Source organism: Lampetra planeri, unplaced genomic scaffold (genome assembly GCF_965212315.1).
Source record: "Lampetra planeri unplaced genomic scaffold, kcLamPlan1.2.h2 scaffold_443, whole genome shotgun sequence".
In the NCBI taxonomy this organism is placed as follows: domain Eukaryota; kingdom Metazoa; phylum Chordata; class Hyperoartia; order Petromyzontiformes; family Petromyzontidae; genus Lampetra; species Lampetra planeri.
Genome location: NW_027615266.1, coordinates 12,023 through 35,888, shown reverse-complemented (window position 1 = coordinate 35,888; position 23,866 = coordinate 12,023). Strand labels below are relative to the sequence as shown.

The following is a 23,866-nucleotide window of genomic DNA, read 5'->3' as shown; positions in this document are numbered from 1 at the left end:
AGCTGTGATGGTTCAGCGTCTCCGACACGGCCGTTGTGAACCCCTTGAGAGAGACAGAGAGACACCCAGACCCAGGGCTCGAACCCAGCCTCTCAGCTGTGATGTCTCAGCGTCTCCGACACGGCCATTGTGAACCCCCTGAGAGACAGAGAGACACCCAGACCCAGGGCTCGAACCCAGCCTCTCAGCTGTGATGTCTCAGCGTCTCCGACACGGCCATTGTGAACCCCCTGAGAGACAGAGAGACACCCAGACCCAGGGCTCGAACCCAGCCTCTCAGCTGTGATGTCTCAGCGTCTCCGACACGGCCATTGTGAACCCCCTGAGAGACAGAGAGACACCCAGACCCAGGGCTCGAACCCAGCCTCTCAGCTGTGATGTCTCAATGTCTCCGACACGGCCGTTGTGAACCCCTTGAGAGACAGAGAGACACCCAGACCCAGGGTTTGAACCCAGGCTCTCAGCTGTGATGTCTCAGCGTCTCCGACACGGCCATTGTGAACCCCCTGAGAGACAGAGAGACACCCAGACCCAGGGCTCGAACCCAGCCTCTCAGCTGTGATGTCTCAGCGTCTCCGACACGGCCATTGTGAACCCCTTGAGAGAGACAGAGAGACACCCAGACCCAGGGCTCGAACCCAGCCTCTCAGCTGTGATGTCTCAGCGTCTCCGACACGGCCATTGTGAACCCCCTGAGAGACAGAGAGACACCCAGACCCAGGGCTCGAACCCAGCCTCTCAGCTGTGATGTCTCAGCGTCTCCGACACGGCCATTGTGAACCCCTTGAGAGAGACAGAGAGACACCCAGACCCAGGGCTCGAACCCAGCCTCTCAGCTGTGATGTCTCAGCGTCTCCGACACGGCCATTGTGAACCCCCTGAGAGACAGAGAGACACCCAGACCCAGGGCTCGAACCCAGCCTCTCAGCTGTGATGTCTCAGCGTCTCCGACACGGCCGTTGTGAACCCCTTGAGAGAGACAGAGAGACACCCAGACCCAGGGCTCGAACCCAGCCTCTCAGCTGTGATGTCTCAGCGTCTCCGACACGGCCATTGTGAACCCCCTGAGAGACAGAGAGACACCCAGACCCAGGGCTCGAACCCAGCCTCTCAGCTGTGATGTCTCAGCGTCTCCGACACGGCCGTTGTGAACCCCTTGAGAGAGACAGAGAGACACCCAGACCCAGGGCTCGAACCCAGCCTCTCAGCTGTGATGTCTCAGCGTCTCCGACACGGCCGTTGTGAACCCCTTGAGAGAGACAGAGAGACACCCAGACCCAGGGTTTGAACCCAGCCTCTCAGCTGTGATGTCTCAGCGTCTCCGACACGGCCGTTGTGAACCCCTTGAGAGAGACGGAGAGACACCCAGACCCAGGGCTCGAACCCAGCCTCTCAGCTGTGATGTCTCAGCGTCTCCGACACGGCCGTTGTGATCCCCGCTCAGGTGGAGGTGTTGCTGTGGTTGTCAATCTTGGGGTGAGTCCCACAGACTACTCCGAGTGGGGCCTCTGCAGATGGACAGCACTTCCAACCACCTGGACACACACACGGACACACAAAGATAAAGACAAAGATCCCCCATATAGCCTTAACAGACTGTAGGGGCAAGTGCTGTTAGCGAGCACCTATGAAGGCCGGAACGGCACACGAGGGGGTGGGTGGCCAGCACCACGCCCGGCCGCCTTTGTCTCCCCAGTGGCGATGTTTACACACCGCACCAGGTATTCATTTGAGGCTGAGTCGACCTAGAGGAGGCCCAAGACCAGTTCAGTTAATCGTCACCGGTGTTGGCCGTGAGCGGGAATCGAACTCGGGTTACCTGGTTCGTAGCGCAGCGTAGCGCTAACCGCTACACCACCGCTCCCCACCTACACACGTATACAACAACAACAACCGCCATTCGCCACTAAGTGGCGGTGACGTCACCACGACGCTTGTGCCAGGCTAGGTGCACGTTGAGGCCACGTGAAGTTTCGAACGCCCGCTGGCAGGAGGTCACGGGAGCAGACCCAGCAGGTGCCGCGGGTCGACTGACCGAGATGACTGCAGCTGAAATGCTCAGAAAATCTGCAAACCTGTTCCTGGTTAAATATACGCTCCAAGCTTGATGGTGTTTCATTCTTCACCTGAAGACGGCTGCTTGCGTTGTGGCCGAAACGTCGTGAGAATTATTTTATGATGTTTTATTTTTATTATTTTATTACTTCCCTTCTACGTGACTTTACCGAAAGAACCAAGAAGATGAATCCCTGCAGTCACGAAAGCTTTACATCGACATTGAATATTTTATTATGTTTTATTTTTATTATTTTATTACTTCCCTTCTACGTGACTTTACAGAAAGAACCAAGAAGAAGACTGTTCCTGGGGGGTCGGAGATTTGATCACCGTTCTTTCCCCTAACGACGGCGATAGGTGCGGCGCTGCAGGTTACTTTTTCGACGGAATTAAAGAGAAAAAACCTAAGAAGAAAATTAAAGAGCGGTTTGTGATCGCGGGCCGCTGAGGAAACCTCACCCGGCCACCTCTGCCTCTCCCCCCCCGCGCTTTGCGCGTGCCTCGTCACCTGTGGAAGGTGAACTGCCCCTCGGCGCGGAACAGATGGCTGTGAGCACGGAGACGCAGGCGGAAGACGAAGTCGAATCTCCCGCCGTCTTCGCCGTCACGCTGCGCCGCCACCGCTCCCTCGCCGGCGTCGGCGGCGTCGGCGGCGTCGTCGGCGGCGTCCACCGCAGACACCGAGTAGCCCAGCAGGGGCAGGATCGCGAGCGGGGAGTCCTCCTTTGACGACGACGACACAAAGACAACAACGACAACAAGAACGACACAAAGACAACGACAATGACAACAACAATGACAAAGACAACAATGACAACAACAACAACGACACAAAGACAACGACAATGACAACAACAACAAGAACGACACAAAGACAACGACAATGACAACAACAATGACACAAAGACAACAATGACAACAAGAACGACACAAAGACAACGACAATGACAACAACAATGACAAAGACAACAATGACAACAAGAACGACACAAAGACAACGACAATGACAACAACAATGACACAAAGACAACGACAATGACAACAACAATGACACAAAGACAACAATGACAACAACAACGACACAAAGACAACGACAATGACAACAACAACAACGACACAAAGACAACGACAATGACAACGACACAAAGACAACGACAATGACAACAACAACGACACAAAGACAACGACAATGACAACAACAACAACGACACAAAGACAACGACAATGACAACAACAACAACGACACAAAGACAACGACAATGACAACAACAACAACGACACAAAGACAACAATGACAACAACAACGACACAAAGACAACGACAATGACAACAACAACAACAAGAACGACACAAAGACAACAACAAGAACGACACAAAGACAACAATGACAACAACAACAAGAACGACACAAAGACAACGACAATGACAACAACAACAAAAACGACACAAAGACAACAACAATGACAACAACAAGAACGACACAAAGACAACGACAATGACAACAACAACAACAAGAACGACACAAAGACAACAACAATGACAACAACAACAAAAACGACGCAAAGACAACAACAATGACAACAACAAGAACGACACAAAGACAACAACACTGACAACAAGAACGACAAAGACAACAACAATGACAACAACAACAAAAACGACGCAAAGACAACAACAATGACAACAACAAGAACGACACAAAGACAACAACACTGACAACAAGAACGACACAAAGACAACAACAATGACAACAACAATGAAAACAACAACAAGAACGACACAGACAACGACAATGACAACAAGAACGAGAACGACACAAAGACAACAATGACAACAACAACGACACAAAGACAACAACAATGACAACAACAACAATGACAAAGACAACAATGACAACAACAATGACAACAACAACAACGAAACAAAGACAACAACAATGGCAACAACAACAATGACAAAGACAACAATGACAACAACAATGACAACAACAACAACGAAACAAAGACAACAACAATGACAACAACAACAATGACAAAGACAACAATGACAACAACAATGACAACAACAACAACGAAACAAAGACAACAACAATGGCAACAACAACAATGACAAAGACAACAATGACAACAACAATGACAACAACAACAACGAAACAAAGACAACAACAATGACAACAACAACAATGACAAAGACAACAATGACAACAACAACAAGAACGACACAAAGACAACGACGACAATGACAACAACAACAACGACACAAAGACAACAACAATGACAACAACAACAACGAAACAAAGACAAAGGTTCCCCCCGCACAATGTAGCCTCTGACGCTGTTGGGCCAAGTGCTGTTTGGTAGCAGCATCACCTATGAAGGTAGACAGACAAAGGTCCCCCGTGTAGCCTCTAACAGACTGCAGGGGCAAGTGCTGTTAGCGAGCACCTATGAAGGCTACCGACACTGTGGCACACGAGGGGGTGGGTGGCCAGCACCACGCCCGGCCGCCTTTGTCTCCCCAGTGGCGATGTTCACTACACACCGCTACACCAGGTACTCGTTTGAGGTTGAGTCGACCTAGGAGAGGTCCAGGGCCGGTTCAGGTAATCGTCACCGCCGGTGTTGGCAGTTGAGCAGGAATCGAACTCGGGTCACAAGTTCGTAGCGCTGCGTAGCGCTAACCGCTACACCCACCGCTCCCCATTCAGGCCTCATGCACACACACACACGCACACACAGACGCACACACACACGCACGCACACCCGCGTGCATGCACACACGCACACACACGCGCACACACGCGCACGCACACACGCGCACACACACACGCGCACACACACACGCACGCACAGACGCACACACACACGCACGCACACCCGCGTGCATGCACACACGCACATACACGTGCACACACACGCGCACACACGCACACACGCACACACGCACACACGCGCGCACGCACACAGACGCACACACGCGCGCACGCACACACACACTCGCACGCACACATGCACGCACACATGCACACATGCGTGCACACGCACACACGCACGCACGCACACACGCGCACGCACACACACACGCGCACGCATCATCAAGTACACAGAGACACCCAGGGCCATGGCGGAGGGTTTCCCAACCTGATGGTTCTTGTAGAAGTGCAGACAGAAGTTGGAGAAGACGACCCAAAGCTTCTGCCAACCTCGGCTCATCTTGAACTTGCGTAGCAGGTAGCCAGACAGCTGACTCTGTAGGCACAGCAGACAGCCAGACAGCTGACTCTGTAGACACAGCAGACAGCCAGACAGCTGACTCTGTAGGCACAGCAGGTAGACAGACAGCTGACTCTGTAGACACAGCAGGTAGCCAGACAGCTGACTCTGTAGACACAGCAGGTAGCCAGACAGCTGACTCTGTAGGCACAGCAGACAGCCAGACAGCTGACTCTGTAGACACAGCAGACAGCCAGACAGCTGACTCTGTAGGCACAGCAGACAGCCAGACAGCTGACTCTGTAGGCACAGCAGACAGCCAGACAGCTGACTCTGTAGACACAGCAGACAGCCAGACAGCTGACTCTGTAGGCACAGCAGACAGCCAGACAGCTGACTCTGTAGGCACAGCAGGTAGACAGACAGCTGACTCTGTAGGCACAGCAGGCAGCCAGTCAGCTGACTCTGTAGGCACAGCAGGTAGACAGACAGCTGACTCTGTAGGCACAGCAGACAGCCAGACAGCTGACTCTGTAGGCACAGCAGGTAGACAGACAGCTGACTCTGTAGGCACAGCAGGTAGCCAGACAGCTGCCTCTGTAGGCACAGCAGACAGCCAGACAGCTGACTCTGTAGACACAGCAGACAGCCAGACAGCTGACTCTGTAGGCACAGCAGACAGCCAGACAGCTGACTCTGTAGGCACAGCAGGTAGCCAGTCAGCTGACTCTGTAGACACAGCAGGTAGCCAGTCAGCTGACTCTGTAGACACAGCAGGTAGCCAGTCAGCTGACTCTGTAGGCACAGCAGGTAGTCAGACAGCTGACTCTGTAGACACAGCAGGTAGCCAGTCAGCTGACTCTGTAGGCACAGCAGGTAGCCAGACAGCTGATTCTGTAGACACAGCAGGTAGCCAGTCAGCTGACTCTGTAGGCACAGCAGGTAGCCAGTCAGCTGACTCTGTAGGCACAGCAGGTAGACAGTCAGCTGATTCTGTAGGCACAGCAGGTAGCCAGTCAGCTGACTCTGTAGACACAGCAGGTAGCCAGTCAGCTGACTCTGTAGGCACAGCAGGTAGCCAGTCAGCTGACTCTGTAGGCACAGCAGGTAGCCAGTCAGCTGACTCTGTAGGCACAGCAGGTAGCCAGTCAGCTGACTCTGTAGGCACAGCAGGTAGCCAGTCAGCTGACTCTGTAGGCACAGCAGGTAGACAGTCAGCTGATTCTGTAGGCACAGCAGGTAGCCAGTCAGCTGACTCTGTAGGCACAGCAGGTAGCCAGTCAGCTGACTCTGTAGGCACAGCAGGTAGCCAGTCAGCTGACTCTGTAGGCACAGCAGGTAGACAGTCAGCTGACTCTGTAGACACAGCAGACAGCCAGACAGCTGACTCTGTAGGCACAGCAGGTAGTCAGTCAGCTGACTCTGTAGGCACAGCAGGTAGACAGACAGCTGACTCTGTAGGCACAGCAGGTAGACAGTCAGCTGACTCTGTAGGCACAGCAGGTAGCCAGTCAGCTGACTCTGTAGGCACAGCAGGTAGCCAGTCAGCTGACTCTGTAGGCACAGCAGGTAGACAGTCAGCTGATTCTGTAGGCACAGCAGGTAGCTAGTCAGCTGACTCTGTAGACACAGCAGTCAGCTGACTCTGTAGGCACAGCAGGTAGCCAGTCAGCTGACTCTGTAGGCACAGCAGGTAGCCAGTCAGCTGACTCTGTAGGCACAGCAGGTAGCCAGTCAGCTGACTCTGTAGGCACAGCAGGTAGACAGTCAGCTGACTCTGTAGACACAGCAGACAGCCAGACAGCTGACTCTGTAGGCACAGCAGGTAGTCAGTCAGCTGACTCTGTAGGCACAGCAGGTAGACAGACAGCTGACTCTGTAGGCACAGCAGGTAGACAGTCAGCTGACTCTGTAGACACAGCAGGTAGACAGACAGCTGACTCTGTAGACACAGCAGGTAGCCAGACAGCTGACTCTGTAGGCACAGCAGACAGCCAGACAGCTGACTCTGTAGGCACAGCAGGTAGCCAGACAGCTGACTCTGTAGACACAGCAGACAGCCAGTCAGCTGACTCTGTAGACACAGCAGGTAGACAGACAGCTGACTCTGTAGGTACAGCAGGTAGCCAGTCAGCTGACTCTGTAGACACAGCAGGTAGACAGACAGCTGACTCTGTAGGTACAGCAGGTAGCCAGTCAGCTGACTCTGTAGACACAGCAGGTAGCCAGTCAGCTGACTCTGTAGGTACAGCAGGTAGCCAGTCAGCTGACTCTGTAGACACAGCAGGTAGACAGACAGCTGACTCTGTAGACACAGCAGGTAGCCAGTCAGCTGACTCTGTAGACACAGCAGGTAGCCAGTCAGCTGACTCTGTAGGCACAGCAGGTAGTCAGTCAGCTGACTCTGTAGGCACAGCAGGTAGCCAGACAGCTGACTCTGTAGGCACAGCAGGTAGCCAGACAGCTGACTCTGTAGGCACAGCAGGTAGCCAGACAGCTGACTCTGTAGGCACAGCAGGTAGCCAGACAGCTGACTCTGTGGGCACAGCAGGTAGCCAGTCAGCTGACTCTGTGGGCACAGCAGGCAGACAGACAGCTGACTCTGTGGGTACAGCAGTCAGCTGACTCTGTAGACACAGCAGCTAAGCAGTCAGCTGACTCTGTAGACACAGCAGGTAGACAGACAGCTGACTCTGTAGACACAGCAGCTAAGCAGTCAGCTGACTCTGTAGACACAGCAGGTAGCCAGTCAGCTGACTCTGTAGGTACAGCAGATAGACAGTCAGCTGACTCTGTAGACACAGCAGGTAGCCAGTCAGCTGACTCTGTAGGCACAGCAGGTAGCCAGACAGCTGACTCTGTAGACACAGCAGGTAGCCAGACAGCTGACTCTGTAGACACAGCAGGTAGCCAGTCAGCTGACTCTGTAGACACAGCAGGTAGCCAGACAGCTGACTCTGTAGGCACAGCAGGTAGCCAGACAGCTGACTCTGTAGACACAGCAGGTAGCCAGTCAGCTGACTCTGTAGACACAGCAGGTAGCCAGTCAGCTGACTCTGTAGACACAGCAGGTAGCCAGACAGCTGACTCTGTAGACACAGCAGGTAGCCAGTCAGCTGACTCTGTAGGCACAGCAGGTAGCCAGACAGCTGACTCTGTAGGCACAGCAGGTAGCCAGACAGCTGACTCTGTAGACACAGCAGGTAGCCAGACAGCTGACTCTGTAGACACAGCAGGTAGCCAGTCAGCTGACTCTGTAGACACAGCAGGTAGCCAGTCAGCTGACTCTGTAGACACAGCAGGTAGCCAGTCAGCTGACTCTGTAGACACAGCAGGTAGCCAGTCAGCTGACTCTGTAGGCACAGCAGGTAGCCAGTCAGCTGACTCTGTAGGCACAGCAGGTAGCCAGTCAGCTGACTCTGTAGACACAGCAGGTAGCCAGTCAGCTGACTCTGTAGACACAGCAGGTAGCCAGTCAGCTGACTCTGTAGGCACAGCAGGTAGACAGACAGCTGACTCTGTAGACACAGCAGGTAGACAGTCAGCTGACTCTGTAGACACAGCAGGTAGCCAGTCAGCTGACTCTGTAGGCACAGCAGGTAGCCAGTCAGCTGACTCTGTAGGCACAGCAGGTAGCCAGACAGCTGACTCTGTAGACACAGCAGGTAGCCAGTCAGCTGACTCTGTAGGCACAGCAGGCAGCCAGACAGCTGACTCTGTAGACACAGCAGGTAGACAGACAGCTGACTCTGTAGGCACAGCAGGCAGCCAGACAGCTGACTCTGTAGACACAGCAGGTAGACAGACAGCTGACTCTGTAGACACAGCAGGTAGCCAGTCAGCTGACTCTGTAGGTACAGCAGGTAGCCAGTCAGCTGACTCTGTAGACACAGCAGGTAGCCAGTCGGCTGACTCTGTGGGTACAGCAGGTAGCCAGTCAGCTGACTCTGTAGACACAGCAGGTAGCCAGACAGCTGACTCTGTAGGCACAGCAGGTAGCCAGACAGCTGACTCTGTAGGCACAGCAGGTAGCCAGTCGGCTGACTCTGTGGGTACAGCAGGTAGCCAGTCGGCTGACTCTGTGGGTACAGCAGGTAGCCAGTCAGCTGACTCTGTAGACACAGCAGGTAGCCAGACAGCTGACTCTGTGGGTACAGCAGGTACACAGACAGCTGACTCTGTAGGCACAGCAGGTAGCCAGACAGCTCACTCTGTAGGCACAGCAGGTAGCCAGTCGGCTGACTCTGTAGGCACAGCAGGTAGCCAGTCAGCTGACTCTGTAGGCACAGCAGGTAGCCAGTCGGCTGACTCTGTGGGTACAGCAGGTAGCCAGTCAGCTGACTCTGTAGGCACAGCAGGTAGCCAGTCAGCTGACTCTGTAGACACAGCAGGTAGCCAGTCAGCTGACTCTGTAGGCACAGCAGGTAGCCAGTCGGCTGACTCTGTGGGTACAGCAGGTAGCCAGTCAGCTGACTCTGTAGGCACAGCAGGTAGCCAGACAGCTGACTCTGTAGACACAGCAGGTAGCCAGTCAGCTGACTCTGTAGGCACAGCAGGTAGCCAGTCAGCTGACTCTGTAGACACAGCAGGTAGCCAGTCAGCTGACTCTGTAGGCACAGCAGCTAAGCAGTCAGCTGACTCTGTAGGCACAGCAGGTAGACAGTCAGCTGACTCTGTAGGCACAGCAGGTAGCCAGTCAGCTGACTCTGTAGGCACAGCAGGTAGACAGTCAGCTGACTCTGTAGGCACAGCAGGTAGCCAGACAGCTGACTCTGTAGGCACAGCAGGTAGCCAGTCAGCTGACTCTGTAGGCACAGCAGGTAGCCAGTCAGCTGACTCTGTAGGCACAGCAGGTAGACAGTCAGCTGACTCTGTAGGCACAGCAGGTAGCCAGACAGCTGACTCTGTAGACACAGCAGGTAGCCAGTCAGCTGACTCTGTAGGCACAGCAGGTAGACAGTCAGCTGACTCTGTAGGCACAGCAGGTAGCCAGACAGCTGACTCTGTAGGCACAGCAGGTAGACAGTCAGCTGACTCTGTAGACACAGCAGGCAGCCAGACAGCTGACTCTGTAGACACAGCAGGTAGCCAGACAGCTGACTCTGTAGACACAGCAGGCAGCCAGACAGCTGACTCTGTAGACACAGCAGGTAGACAGTCAGCTGACTCTGTAGACACAGCAGACAGCCAGTCAGCTGACTCTGTAGACACAGCAGGTAGCCAGACAGCTGACTCTGTAGACACAGCAGACAGCCAGTCAGCTGACTCTGTAGACACAGCAGACAGCCAGTCAGCTGACTCTGTAGACACAGCAGGCAGCCAGACAGCTGACTCTGTAGACACAGCAGGTAGCCAGACAGCTGACTCTGTAGACACAGCAGGCAGCCAGACAGCTGACTCTGTAGACACAGCAGGTAGACAGACAGCTGACTCTGTAGACACAGCAGGCAGCCAGACAGCTGACTCTGTAGACACAGCAGGTAGACAGACAGCTGACTCTGTAGACACAGCAGGCAGCCAGACAGCTGACTCTGTAGACACAGCAGGCAGCCAGACAGCTGACTCTGTAGGCACAGCAGGTAGCCAGACAGCTGACTCTGTAGACACAGCAGGCAGCCAGACAGCTGACTCTGTAGACACAGCAGGTAGACAGTCAGCTGACTCTGTAGACACAGCAGGTAGCCAGTCAGCTGACTCTGTAGACACAGAAGGTAGCCAGACAGCTGACTCTGTGGGCACAGCAGGTAGACAGTCAGCTGACTCTGTAGACACAGCAGGTAGACAGTCAGCTGACTCTGTAGACACAGCAGGTAGCCAGACAGCTGACTCTGTGGGCACAGCAGGTAGACAGTCGGCTGACTCTGTAGACACAGCAGGCAGCCAGTCAGCTGACTCTGTAGACACAGCAGGCAGCCAGTCAGCTGACTCTGTAGGCACAGCAGGTAGACAGTCAGCTGACTCTGTAGACACAGCAGGCAGACAGACAGCTGACTCTGTAGGCACAGCAGCTAAGCAGTCAGCTGACTCTGTAGGCACAGCAGCTAAGCAGTCAGCTGACTCTGTAGGCACAGCAGGCAGCCAGTCAGCTGACTCTGTAGGCACAGCAGGTAGCCAGTCAGCTGACTGTAGGCACAGCAGGTAGCCAGTCAGCTGACTCTGTGGGAACAGCAGTCAGCTGACTCTGTGGGTACAGCAGTCAGCTGACTCTGTAGGCACAGCAGGCAGCCAGTCAGCTGACTCTGTAGGCACAGCAGGCAGCCAGTCAGCTGACTCTGTAGGCACAGCAGGCAGCCAGTCAGCTGACTCTGTGGGAACAGCAGTCAGCTGACTCTGTGGGTACAGCAGTCAGCTGACTCTGTAGGCACAGCAGGCAGCCAGTCAGCTGACTCTGTAGGCACAGCAGGCAGCCAGTCAGCTGACTCTGTAGGCACAGCAGGCAGCCAGTCAGCTGACTCTGTAGGCACAGCAGCTAAGCAGTCGGCTGACTCTGCGGGGCAGCGGGGCAGTGCGTGTGAGAGGAAACGCACCTTGGCCATGATGAGGTTGTCGCAGAGGGAGAGGCTGTGACCCCGCAGCCAGCACACGTGGCTCAGCGAGTTGGGCCGCGGCTCGGTCCAGGCAGGAAGTTCACCTCCACACAAAGACAAAGATCCCCCGTGTAGCCTCAACAGACCGTAGGGGCAAGTGCTGTTAGCGAGTAGCACCTATGAAGGCCGGAACGGCACACGAGGGGGGTGTGTGGCTACCAGCACCACGCCCGGCCGCCTTTGTCTCCCCAGTGGCGATGTTTACACATCGCAACAGGTACTCATTTGAGGCCGAGTCGACCTAGGTGAGCGGGAATCGAACCCGGGTTGCCGGGTTCGTAGCGCAGCGTAGCGCTAACCGCTGCGCCACCGCTCCCCACACACACACAGGTGCACACGCGCACGGACACATCAACAGCACGTGTGTGTTATGTATGTTGAACTTAGCCGAGCGTGTGCTGATCGTCATCACGTGATGATGCTGCTGATGTTGATGGTGCTGCTTGTGTCGAGGACATTGTTGATGATGGTAACGATGTTGTTGATGTTAATCACGATGATGATGATGATGTTGTTGATGATGATGATAATGTCGATGATGTTGATGATGTTAACGATGTTGATGTTTACTATGATGACAATGTTACCGATGATGATGATGATGATGTTGCTGATGATGATGTCAACGGTGTTAACGATGTTGCTGATGATGTTGATGATGTTCACGATGTTAACGATGTTGATTTTTATTATGATGACAATGTTGGTGATGATGTTAACGATGTTGCTGATGATGTTGACGATGCCGCCATTGATGATGTTGATGATGTTGATGATGTTAACGATGTTGCTGAAGATGATGTTCATTATGATGATAATGTTGATGGTGTTGACGATGATGATGTTGACGATGTGTCTGATGATGATGTTGTTCGCAACAGGACCTACTCTCCATCTCAATCCCCTCTGCACCTCCTCCACCTCCTCCACCACCACCTCCACCACTCCTCTTGGCGTTACAAATCGCCTGGTCCAGGTCCGAGAGCCAAGCCTCCATCTCCTGGGGAGAACTTCCTCGCAACAAAGACAAAGGTGCCCCGTGTAGTCCAGCGCGCGAACATCCGTGGAGGGATGCAGGCAAGGCCGATGAGTCAGACGCCTTCTATGACCTCCTGTCACAGGTTGCTGGCTAAAGTGCCCCCTCGGGATAGAGTCATCTTGTTGGGTGACTTCAATGCCCGAGTTGGTCATGATGCTGGCACCTGGTCTGGAGTGATTGGAAGGCATGGGCCAGATCAGCTCAATAATAACGGTAGGAGGCTGCTAGATTTTTTTGTGCAGCCCATGGGCTTGTGATTACCAACACGCTGTTCCGGCATCCACACAACATCGTGGAGAAGGGAGATCAGGCCAGGCTGTAGACACAAACAGATAAAGGTCTCCCGCGTAGCCTCTAGCAGGCCGTTGGGGCAAGTGCTGTTAGCGAGTAGCAGTAGCAGCACTTAATTTACCAGCAAAAGCGACCTGGCCACAAATGATAATTCAACACAGCCGCCTATCATCGTGTGGAAATGAATAGCAACCAAACACTGTGGACGCACGTTTTTCCAAATGTGGAGGGTAAAACCGGAGGACGCGGGAGAAAAATCCACGCGACCGCGGAGAGAGAGGCACGCAAACTCTAAATATACAGCAGCAGCAGGCGTCAGGGTCGGGATGGAACCCACGACCTCCTGTAGACCAGGCGAGGTAGTGAACATCTCCTAGCCACCGTGATGAGAGCATCATCATCATCATCATCGCCATCATCATCATCATCGCCACCACCATCATCAGCCACCATCACCACCACCATCAGCACCACCATTCATCACCACCATCATCACCACCATCAGCACCATCACCACCACCATCAGCACCACCATTCATCATCTCACCACCATCATCATCATCATCACCACCATCATCACCACCACCCAGCATCATCACCACCACCACCACCACCATCATCATCATCGCCATCGCCATCATCATCATCGCCACCACCATCATCACCACCACCCACCATCATCACCACCACCACCATCATCATCGCCATCATCATCATCAGCCACCACCACCATTAGCACGACCATTCATAATCACCATTCATCATCATCACCACCATCAGCACCACCATCATCGCCACCATCATCATCATCACCATCGCCATCATCATCATCATCAGCCACCACCACCATTCATCATCACCACCACGATCAGCACCACCATCATCGCCACCATCATCATCATCATCAGCACCACCACCATCATCGCCACCATCATCATCATCAGCACCACCACCATCATCGCCACCACCATCATCACCATAGCCACCATCATCATCAGCCACCATCAACAGCACCACCACCATCATCATCATCATCACCATCAGTACCACCACCATCATCGCCACCATCACCATCATCGCCACCATCACCATCATCGGCAAGGGCATCTCAAGAGGCCGCTCCGTGATATCCGCTCGTGCGCTGCGGTGCCAGATTGACCGCTAAGGGCACGGGAGGAGAGAGAGACAGAGAGAGAGACAGAGAGACAGAGAGAGAGACAGAGAGACAGAAAGACAGAGAGACAGAGAGAGAGAGAGAGAGACAGAGAGAGAGAGAGAGAGACAGAGAGAGAGACAGAGAGACAGAGAGACAGAGAGAGAGACAGAGAGACAGAGAGAGAGACAGAGAGACAGAAAGACAGAGAGACAGAGAGAGAGAGAGAGAGACAGAGAGAGAGAGAGAGAGACAGAGAGAGAGACAGAGAGACAGAGAGACAGAGAGACAGAGAGAGAGAGAGACAAAGACGGACCTGGCAGACAGCACCATGGACTTGCGAGCCGAGAAGATGGTAAAGCAGTTGGAGGCTGCCACGTGACCTTCTCCCTCCTGCGGCCCACACAAAGACAAAGATCCCCACCCTCGTGTAGCCCCAAGGGAGTGTTGGGGCAAGTGCGGCGAGCGAGCAGCGCCTATGAAGGTAGACACAGACAAAGATGCCCCGTGTAGCCTCAAGGGAGTGTTGGGGCAAGTGCTGTTAGTAACGAGTAGCAGCAGCAGCACCTATGAAGGTAGACACAGATAAAGGTCCCCCGTGTAGCCTCTAACAGACTGCAGGGGCAAGTGCTGTTAGCCAACAGCACCTATGAAGGCTACCGGCACTGAGGCACACGAGGGGGTGGGTGGCCAGCACCACGCCCGGCCGCCTTTGTCTCCCCCAGTGGCGATGTTTACCGCACACACCGCTACAACAGGTACTCGTTTGAGGCTGGGGAGGCCCAGGACCAGTTCACACTCACTCACACACTCTCACTCACTCATACACTCGCACACTCATATTCACACACACACACACACTCACTCACACACTCTCACTCACTCATACACTCACACACTCATATACACACTCACACACACACACACTCACTCACACACTCACTCACACACTCACACGCACTCACTCACACACACACTCATACACTCACACACCCTCACTCACTCACTCATACACTCGCACACACACTCATACACTCACACTCACACACACACACACACACTCTCACACACACACACTCACACACACTCACACGCACTCACTCACACACACACTCATACACTCACACACCCTCACTCACTCACTCATACACTCGCACACACACTCATACACTCACACTCACACACACTCTCACACACACTCACACACTCACACTCTCATATACTCACACACTCACACAGATACACTCTCACACACACACTCACTCACACACTCACACACCCTCACTCATACACTCACTCTCACACTCACTCACTCACTCACACACACTCACTCACACTCTCACACGCACTCACACACACACTCACTCATACGCACTCTCTCTCACACTCACACACACACACTCTCACTCACACACACACACACACACTCTCACTCACACACACACACACTCTCACACACACACACACTCTCACACCCTCACACCCTCACACACTCACATACACACTGACTCACACACTCACACACAAACTCACACACTCACACACAAACTCACACACACACACTCGCACACTCACTCACTCACTCACACACACTCACTCACACTCTCACACACACACTCACACACATACACTCACACTCACTCATACACACTCTCTCTCACACTCACACACACACACTCTCACTCACACACACACTCTCACTCACACACTCACTCTCACTCACACACACACACACACTCACACCCTCACATACACACTCACTCACACACTCTCACACTGACTCACACACTCACACACAAACTCACACACGTACACACACTCACACACACTCACTCACACACACTCCCACACACACACTCACACGCACTCACACACACACTCATACACTCACACTCACTCATACACACTCTCTCTCACACTCACACACACTCTCACACACACACACACTCTTACACCCTCACACCCTCACACACTCACATACACACTCACTCACACACTCTCACACTGACTCACACACTCACACACAAACTCACACACTCACACACACTCACTCACACACAAACTCACACACTCACACACACTCACTCACACACTCACACACACACACTCACACACACACACACACTCACTCACACACACTCACACACACTCGCACACTTACCGGTGGTTCCAAAACGATGAGCTGCAAAGAGACAACATGAAACGTGAGGGTCAACCGCGAGTTGTCCGCACGCGCTGCTGCGTCCCGTCACGTGAACGTGGAGTGCGCGACACGCTGGGGGGCACCGCGGAGCAAGCGAGCAGCACGCCGGATGTACCGTGCCCCGTCGCGGTAACGTCGAGTGGGCACTCACGATCATGCCGTGCAGGGGAATGCGCCCGGCCACGGGGAACTGGTTGTGGGCCGTGAGGTCCCGGCGCGTGTAGACAAGGGCGTCCAGGAACTGGACATCAAAGAACAACGCCGGAGGGAAACAGCAGCAGCAGAGGCGGCGGCGGCGGCGGCGGCGGCGGCGGCGGCGGCGGCGGCGGCGGCGGCGGCGGCGGCGGCAAAGGTAACCCAGGTCAGCTTGGCAGACTGTCCTGTGTGTGTACGTGTGTGTACGTGTGTGTGTGTGCACGTGTGTACGTGTGTGTGTGTGTCGTGTGTGTGTCGTGTGTGTGTGTACATGTGTGTGCGTGTACGTGTGTGTGTGCGCGTGTACGTATGTGTGGTGTGTGTGTACGGTACTTGTGTGAGTACGTGTGTGTGTGTACACGTGTGTGTGTGTATATACGTGTGTGTACGTGTGGTGCATGTGTAGAGGTATTAGGTAGAGGGGTGTAGCAAGCCGTTAAAGTTGCGTATATAAGGCGGTGCGCGAGAGAGCTCGGGGCAGTCGTTGGAGCAGAAGAGCCAGTGAAGACTGAAGACCAGCCAGCTCACCACTCACTCACTCACTCAGTCACTCACGTAAGTCACTCACTCACCACTCACTCACCATACAGGTTACTCACTCACTCAGTCAGTCACTCACTCACCACTCACTCACCATACAGGTTACTCACCACTCAGTCACTCACTCAGTCACTCACTCAGTCACTCACCACTCACTCACTCAGTCACTCAGTCACTCAGTCACTCACTCAGTCACTCACCATTCAGGTTACTCACCACTCACTCACCACTCACTCACTCAACCACCCACTCAGCCACCCACTCACCTACTCACTCACCCACTCACTCACCCACTCACCTACTCACTCACCCACTCACTCACCTACTAAGAGTACCAGCTAGCCGGCCCTGGGACTACTACCCTGACTCGCTGCTCTTGTAAGAGCCGGGCAGGGCAAGCCAGGGGCGAGCCTCAGAGCAGAGAGGTCTGTGTCCTTGTGAGGGCCAGGCTCGTGTGGCTGAGGGTCACACGTGACCCGAAGCTGGGCCAGGTGAGTTAGCCTCTGCTAGGATGCTCTGGGCTAGAGGGGTGTAGTAGGAGCTAACGGGGAAACGTTAGCCGAGGGACACCGCCTCGGATAGAACCGGGTGAAGGGGCCGTTACCCCTTCCCGTGTTAGGGTGCGCTACGTACCGTATAGTACCCAAACACGTGTTGCCTCCGTCAAACGTCTCCTGCGCTACTTGCGCCGTTACACGTGTGTACACGTGTGTGTGTGTGTACACGTGTGTGTGTGTACACGTGTGTGTGTGTGTACACGTGTGTGTGTGTGTGTACACGTGTGTGTGTGTGTGTACACGTGTGTGTGTGTACACGTGTGTGTGTGTGTACACGTGTGTGTGTACGTGTGTGTGTACACGTGTGTGTGTGTGTACACGTGTGTGTGTACACGTGTGTGTGTGTGTACACGTGTGTGTGTGTGTGTACACGTGTGTGTGTACACGTGTGTGTGTGTGTGTACACGTGTGTGTGTACGTGTGTGTGTGTGTGTACGTACACATGTGTGTACACGTGTGTGTGTACGTGTGTGTGTACACGTGTGTACGTACACGTGTGTGTGTGTGTACGTGTGTGTACGTACACGTGTGTGTGTGTGTACGTGTGTGTACGTACACGTGTGTGTGTGTGTGTGTGTGTACACGTGTGTGTGTACACGTGTGTGTGTGTACACGTGTGTGTGTGTGTACACGTGTGTACGTACACGTGTGTGTGTGTACACGTGTGTACGTACACGTGTGTGTGTGTGTACACGTGTGTGTGTGTGTACACGTGTGTGTGTACACGTGTGTGTGTGTGTACGTGTGTGTGTGTGTACACGTGTGTACGTACACGTGTGTGTGTGTGTACACGTGTGTGTGTGTGTACGTGTGTGTGCGTACACGTGTGTGTGTGTACACGTGTGTGTGTGTACACGTGTGTGTGTACACGTGTGTGTGTGTGTACACGTGTGTGTGTGTGTGTGTACACGTGTGTGTGTACGTGTGTGTGTACACGTGTGTGTGTGTACACGTGTGTGTACGTACACGTGTGTGTGTGTGTGTACACGTGTGTGTGTACACGTGTGTGTGTGTGTACACGTGTGTGTGTGTGTGTACACGTGTGTACGTACACGTGTGTGTGTGTACACGTGTGTGTGTACGTGTGTGTGTACACGTGTGTACGTACACGTGTGTGTGTGTGTACGTGTGTGTACGTACACGTGTGTGTGTGTGTACGTGTGTGTACGTACACGTGTGTGTGTGTGTACACGTGTGTGTGTGTACACGTGTGTGTGTGTACACGTGTGTGTGTGTACACGTGTGTTTACGTACACGTGTGTGTGTGTACACGTGTGTGTGTGTACACGTGTGTGTGTGTGTACACGTGTGTGTGTGTGTACACGTGTGTGTGTGTGTACACGTGTGTGTGTGTGTACACGTGTGTACGTACACGTGGGTGTGTGTGTACACGTGTGTGTGTGTACACGTGTGTGTGTGTGTACACGTGTGTGTGTGTGTACACGTGTGTGTGTGTGTACACGTGTGTGTGTGTGTACACGTGTGTACGTACACGTGTGTGTACGTACACGTGTGTGTGTGTGTACGTGTGTGTGCGTACACGTGTGTGTGTGTACACGTGTGTGTATGTACACGTGTGTGTGTGTGTACACGTGTGTGTGTGTACACGTGTGTGTGTGTACACGTGTGTGTGTACGTCTGTGGTGTGTATGTGTACGATTCCCGCTCATGGCCGACACCAGTGACAATTATCTGAACCGGTCCTGGGCCTCCCCAAGGTCAACTCAGCCTCAAACGAGTAGCTGGTGCGGTGTGCAGTAAACATCGCCACTGGGGAGACAAAGGCGGCCGGGCGTGGTGCTGGCCACCCACCCCCTCGCGTGCCGCAGTGCCGGTAGCTTTCGTAGGTGCTGCTCACTAACAGCACTTGCCCCTGCAGTCTGTTAAGGCTACACGGGGGATCTTTGTCTTTGTGTGTGTGAAGAACCCTCCACCACCCGACGCGTCGTCGCTCACCAGGAAGAACATGCGCTGCTGGGGCCCCGAGCGCGTGAGCTTCAAGAGGCGACCCTCACGCACGAACACCTGCGGAGCCACGCACACACACCACGCACCACACACGCACCACACACACCACACACGCACCACACACCACGCACACACCACGCACACACACCACGCACACGCACCACACACGCACCACACACGCACCACACACGCACCACACACGCACCACACACACCACACACACACCACACGCACGCACACACACCACGCACCACACACGCACCACACGCACCACACACCACGCACACACCACGCACACACACCACGCACACGCACCACGCACACGCACCACACACGCACCACACACGCACCACACACGCACCACACACGCACCACACACACGCACCACACACGCACCACACATACCACACACGCACCACACACACGCACCACACACACGCACCACACACACACACCACACGCACATACACCACGCACGCACCACGCACACACACCACGCACACGCACCACACACACCACACACCACGCACACACCACACACACACACCACGCACACGCACCACACACGCACCACGCACCACACACGCACCACACGCACCACACACCACGCACACACCACGCACACACACCACGCACACGCACCACACACGCACCACGCACCACACACGCACCACACACACACCACACGCACCAAACACACCACACACACACACCACGCACACACCACGCACACACCACGCACGCACCACGCACCACACACCACGCACGCACCACGCATGCACCACACACCACGCACGCACCACACACCACGCACGCACCACACACCACGCACGTACCACGCACGCACCACCCACCACGTACTTTTTCAGAAGCCGCGTGGCCATCTCAAATGAGAGCTCACACGAAGTGGCTCGGGATGATCATCGTCGTCATCACGTGGACATTTTTAGCGGCAGCAAAATACTCGAAACGTGTGACGTTGATTCTCAATGCAGAGGGGGGGAAATCGGGAGGACCCGGAGAAAAATCCACGCGACCACGGGGAGAGAGAAAGACGCTAAATAAAAATATACAGCAGCAGGCGTCAGGGTTGGGAGCGAACCCACAACCTCCTGCACACCAGGCGAGGTAGTCAACATCTCACCACACACAAATATACAGCAGGCGTCAGGGTCGGGATCGAACCCACGACCTCCTGCACACCAGGCGAGGGAGTTAACATCTCCTAACCACACACAAATATACAGCAGGCATCAGGAACGAACCCACGACCTCCTGCGTACCGGGCGAGGGAGTTAACATCTCCTAGCCACACACAAATATACATCAGCAGGCGTCGTCAGGGTCGGGATCGAACCCACGACCTCCTGCACACCAGGCGAGGTAGTCAACATCTCGCCACAACACAAATATACAGCAGGCGTCGTCAGGGTCGGGATCGAACCCACGACCTCCTGCACACCAGGCGAGGGAGTTAACATCTCCTAACCACACACAAATATACAGCAGGCATCAGGAACGAACCCACGACCTCCTGCGTACCGGGCGAGGGAGTTAACATCTCCTAGCCACACACAAATATACATCAGCAGGCGTCGTCAGGGTCGGGATCGAACCCACGACCTCCTGCACACCAGGCGAGGTAGTCAACATCTCGCCACAACACAAATATACAGCAGGCGTCGTCAGGGTCGGGATCGAACCCACGACCTCCTGCACACCAGGCGAGGGAGTTAACATCTCCTAACCACACACAAATATACAGCAGGCATCAGGAACGAACCCACGACCTCCTGCGTACCGGGCGAGGGAGTTAACATCTCCTAGCCACACACAAATATACATCAGCAGGCGTCGTCAGGGTCGGGATCGAACCCACGACCTCCTGCACACCAGGCGAGGTAGTCAACATCTCGCCACAACACAAATATACAGCAGGCGTCGTCAGGGTCGGGATCGAACCCACGACCTCCTGCACACCAGGCGAGGGAGTTAACATCTCCTAACCACACACAAATATACAGCAGGCATCAGGAACGAACCCACGACCTCCTGCGTACCGGGCGAGGGAGTTAACATCTCCTAGCCACACACAAATATACATCAGCAGGCGTCGTCAGGGTCGGGATCGAACCCACGACCTCCTGCACACCAGGCGAGGTAGTCAACATCTCGCCACAACACAAATATACAGCAGGCGTCGTCAGGGTCGGGATCGAACCCACGACCTCCTGCACACCAGGCGAGGGAGTTAACATCTCCTAACCACACACAAATATACAGCAGGCATCAGGAACGAACCCACGACCTCCTGCGTACCGGGCGAGGGAGTTAACATCTCCTAGCCACACACAAATATACATCAGCAGGCGTCGTCAGGGTCGGGATCGAACCCACGACCTCCTGCACACCAGGTGAGGTAGTCAACATCTCGCCACAACACAAATATACAGCAGGCGTCGTCAGGGTCGGGATCGAACCCACGACCTCCTGCACACCAGGCGAGGGAGTTAACATCTCCTAACCACACACAAATATACAGCAGGCATCAGGAACGAACCCACGACCTCCTGCGTACCGGGCGAGGGAGTTAACATCTCCTAGCCACACACAAATATACATCAGCAGGCGTCGTCAGGGTCGGGATCGAACCCACGACCTCCTGCACACCAGGCGAGGTAGTCAACATCTCGCCACAACACAAATATACAGCAGGCGTCGTCAGGGTCGGGATCGAACCCACGACCTCCTGCACACCAGGCGAGGGAGTTAACATCTCTCAGCCAGCGTGGTCCAAACAGAGGGGGGGTGGAGGTCCAGGTGTAAACCCGGGAGACGGATCGGGTCCTAACCTTTCCGGGAATGCTCAGCTTGCCAATCCCCACGACGTCGCGATCCAGTGCGGCCAGCTTCTCCGCATTCTCCATGCGAGCCGCTGCCTCCTGCGTAGCGTCGGTGATGCGCGACACCTCCTGCAGCGCAGCTGGCGGACGTACGGCGTACACACACACACACACAAGATGGCCGTTTACAGACGTGTGGCTCAATCAAAAGTCCGCGATCGGTCAGCCCACCAAATATTAAGATGGCCGTGTGGACGTGTAGCTCAATCAAAAGTCTGTGATCGGTCAGCCCACCAAATATTAAAATGGCCGTGTGGACGTGTAGCTCAATCAAAAGTCCGTGATCGGTCAGCCCACCAAATATTAAAATGGCCGTGTGGACGTGTAGCTCAATCAAAAGTCCGTGATCGGTCAGCCAACCAAATATTAAAATGGCCGTGTGGACGTGTAGCTCAATCAAAAGTCCGTGATCGGTCAGCCCACCAAATATTAAGATGGCCGTGTGGACGTGTAGCTCAATCAAAAGTCCGTGATCGGTCAGCCAACCAAATATTAAGATGGCCGTGTGGACGTGTAGCTCAATCAAAAGTCTGTGATCCGTCAGCCCACCAAATATCAAGATGGCCGTGTGGACGTGTAGCTCAATCAAAAGTCCGTGATCGGTCAGCCCACCAAATATTAAAATGGCCGTGTGGACGTGTAGCTCAATCAAAAGTCCGTGATCGGTCAGCCAACCAAATATTAAGATGGCCGTGTGGACGTGTAGCTCAATCAAAAGTCTGTGATCCGTCAGCCCACCAAATATCAAGATGGCCGTGTGGACGTGTAGCTCAATCAAAAGTCCGTGATCGGTCAGCCAACCAAATATTAAGATGGCCGTGTGGACGTGTAGCTCAATCAAAAGTCTGCGATCGGTCAGCCAACCAAATATTAAGATGGCCGTGTGGACGTGCAGCTCAATAAAATATAATCCGCGATCGATTGACCCCCAATAAGCAAGATGGCCGTGTGGACGTGTAGCTCGGTCAAAAGTCCGTGATCGATCGACCCCCCAACAAGCAAGATGGCCGTGTGGACGTGTAGCTCGGTCAAAAGTCCGTGATCGTTCGACCCCCAACAAGCAAGATGGCCGTGCGGACGTGTAGCTCGGTCAAAAGTCCGTGATCGATCGACCCCCAACAAGCAAGATGGCCGTGCGGACGTGTAGCTCGGTCAAAAGT

General features: G+C 54.2%; 1 protein-coding gene across 1 annotated transcript in view; it reads right to left on the bottom strand.

Annotated features, from left to right (window-relative positions):
• Positions 1-775: 775 nt before the first annotated feature.
• Positions 776-23,866, bottom strand: part of LOC144741155 (FERM, ARHGEF and pleckstrin domain-containing protein 2-like) — a 34,592-nt gene continuing 11,501 nt past the window's right edge. Inside the window, 10 exon segments of the mRNA XM_078623779.1 lie at positions 776-1,535; positions 2,567-2,781; positions 5,199-5,306; positions 11,798-11,901; positions 12,746-12,867; positions 14,657-14,733; positions 16,502-16,522; positions 16,695-16,784; positions 19,792-19,860; positions 22,656-22,786. Coding sequence (XP_078479905.1) covers positions 1,466-1,535; positions 2,567-2,781; positions 5,199-5,306; positions 11,798-11,901; positions 12,746-12,867; positions 14,657-14,733; positions 16,502-16,522; positions 16,695-16,784; positions 19,792-19,860; positions 22,656-22,786 — 1,007 coding nt within the window. The 3' untranslated portion in view covers positions 776-1,465.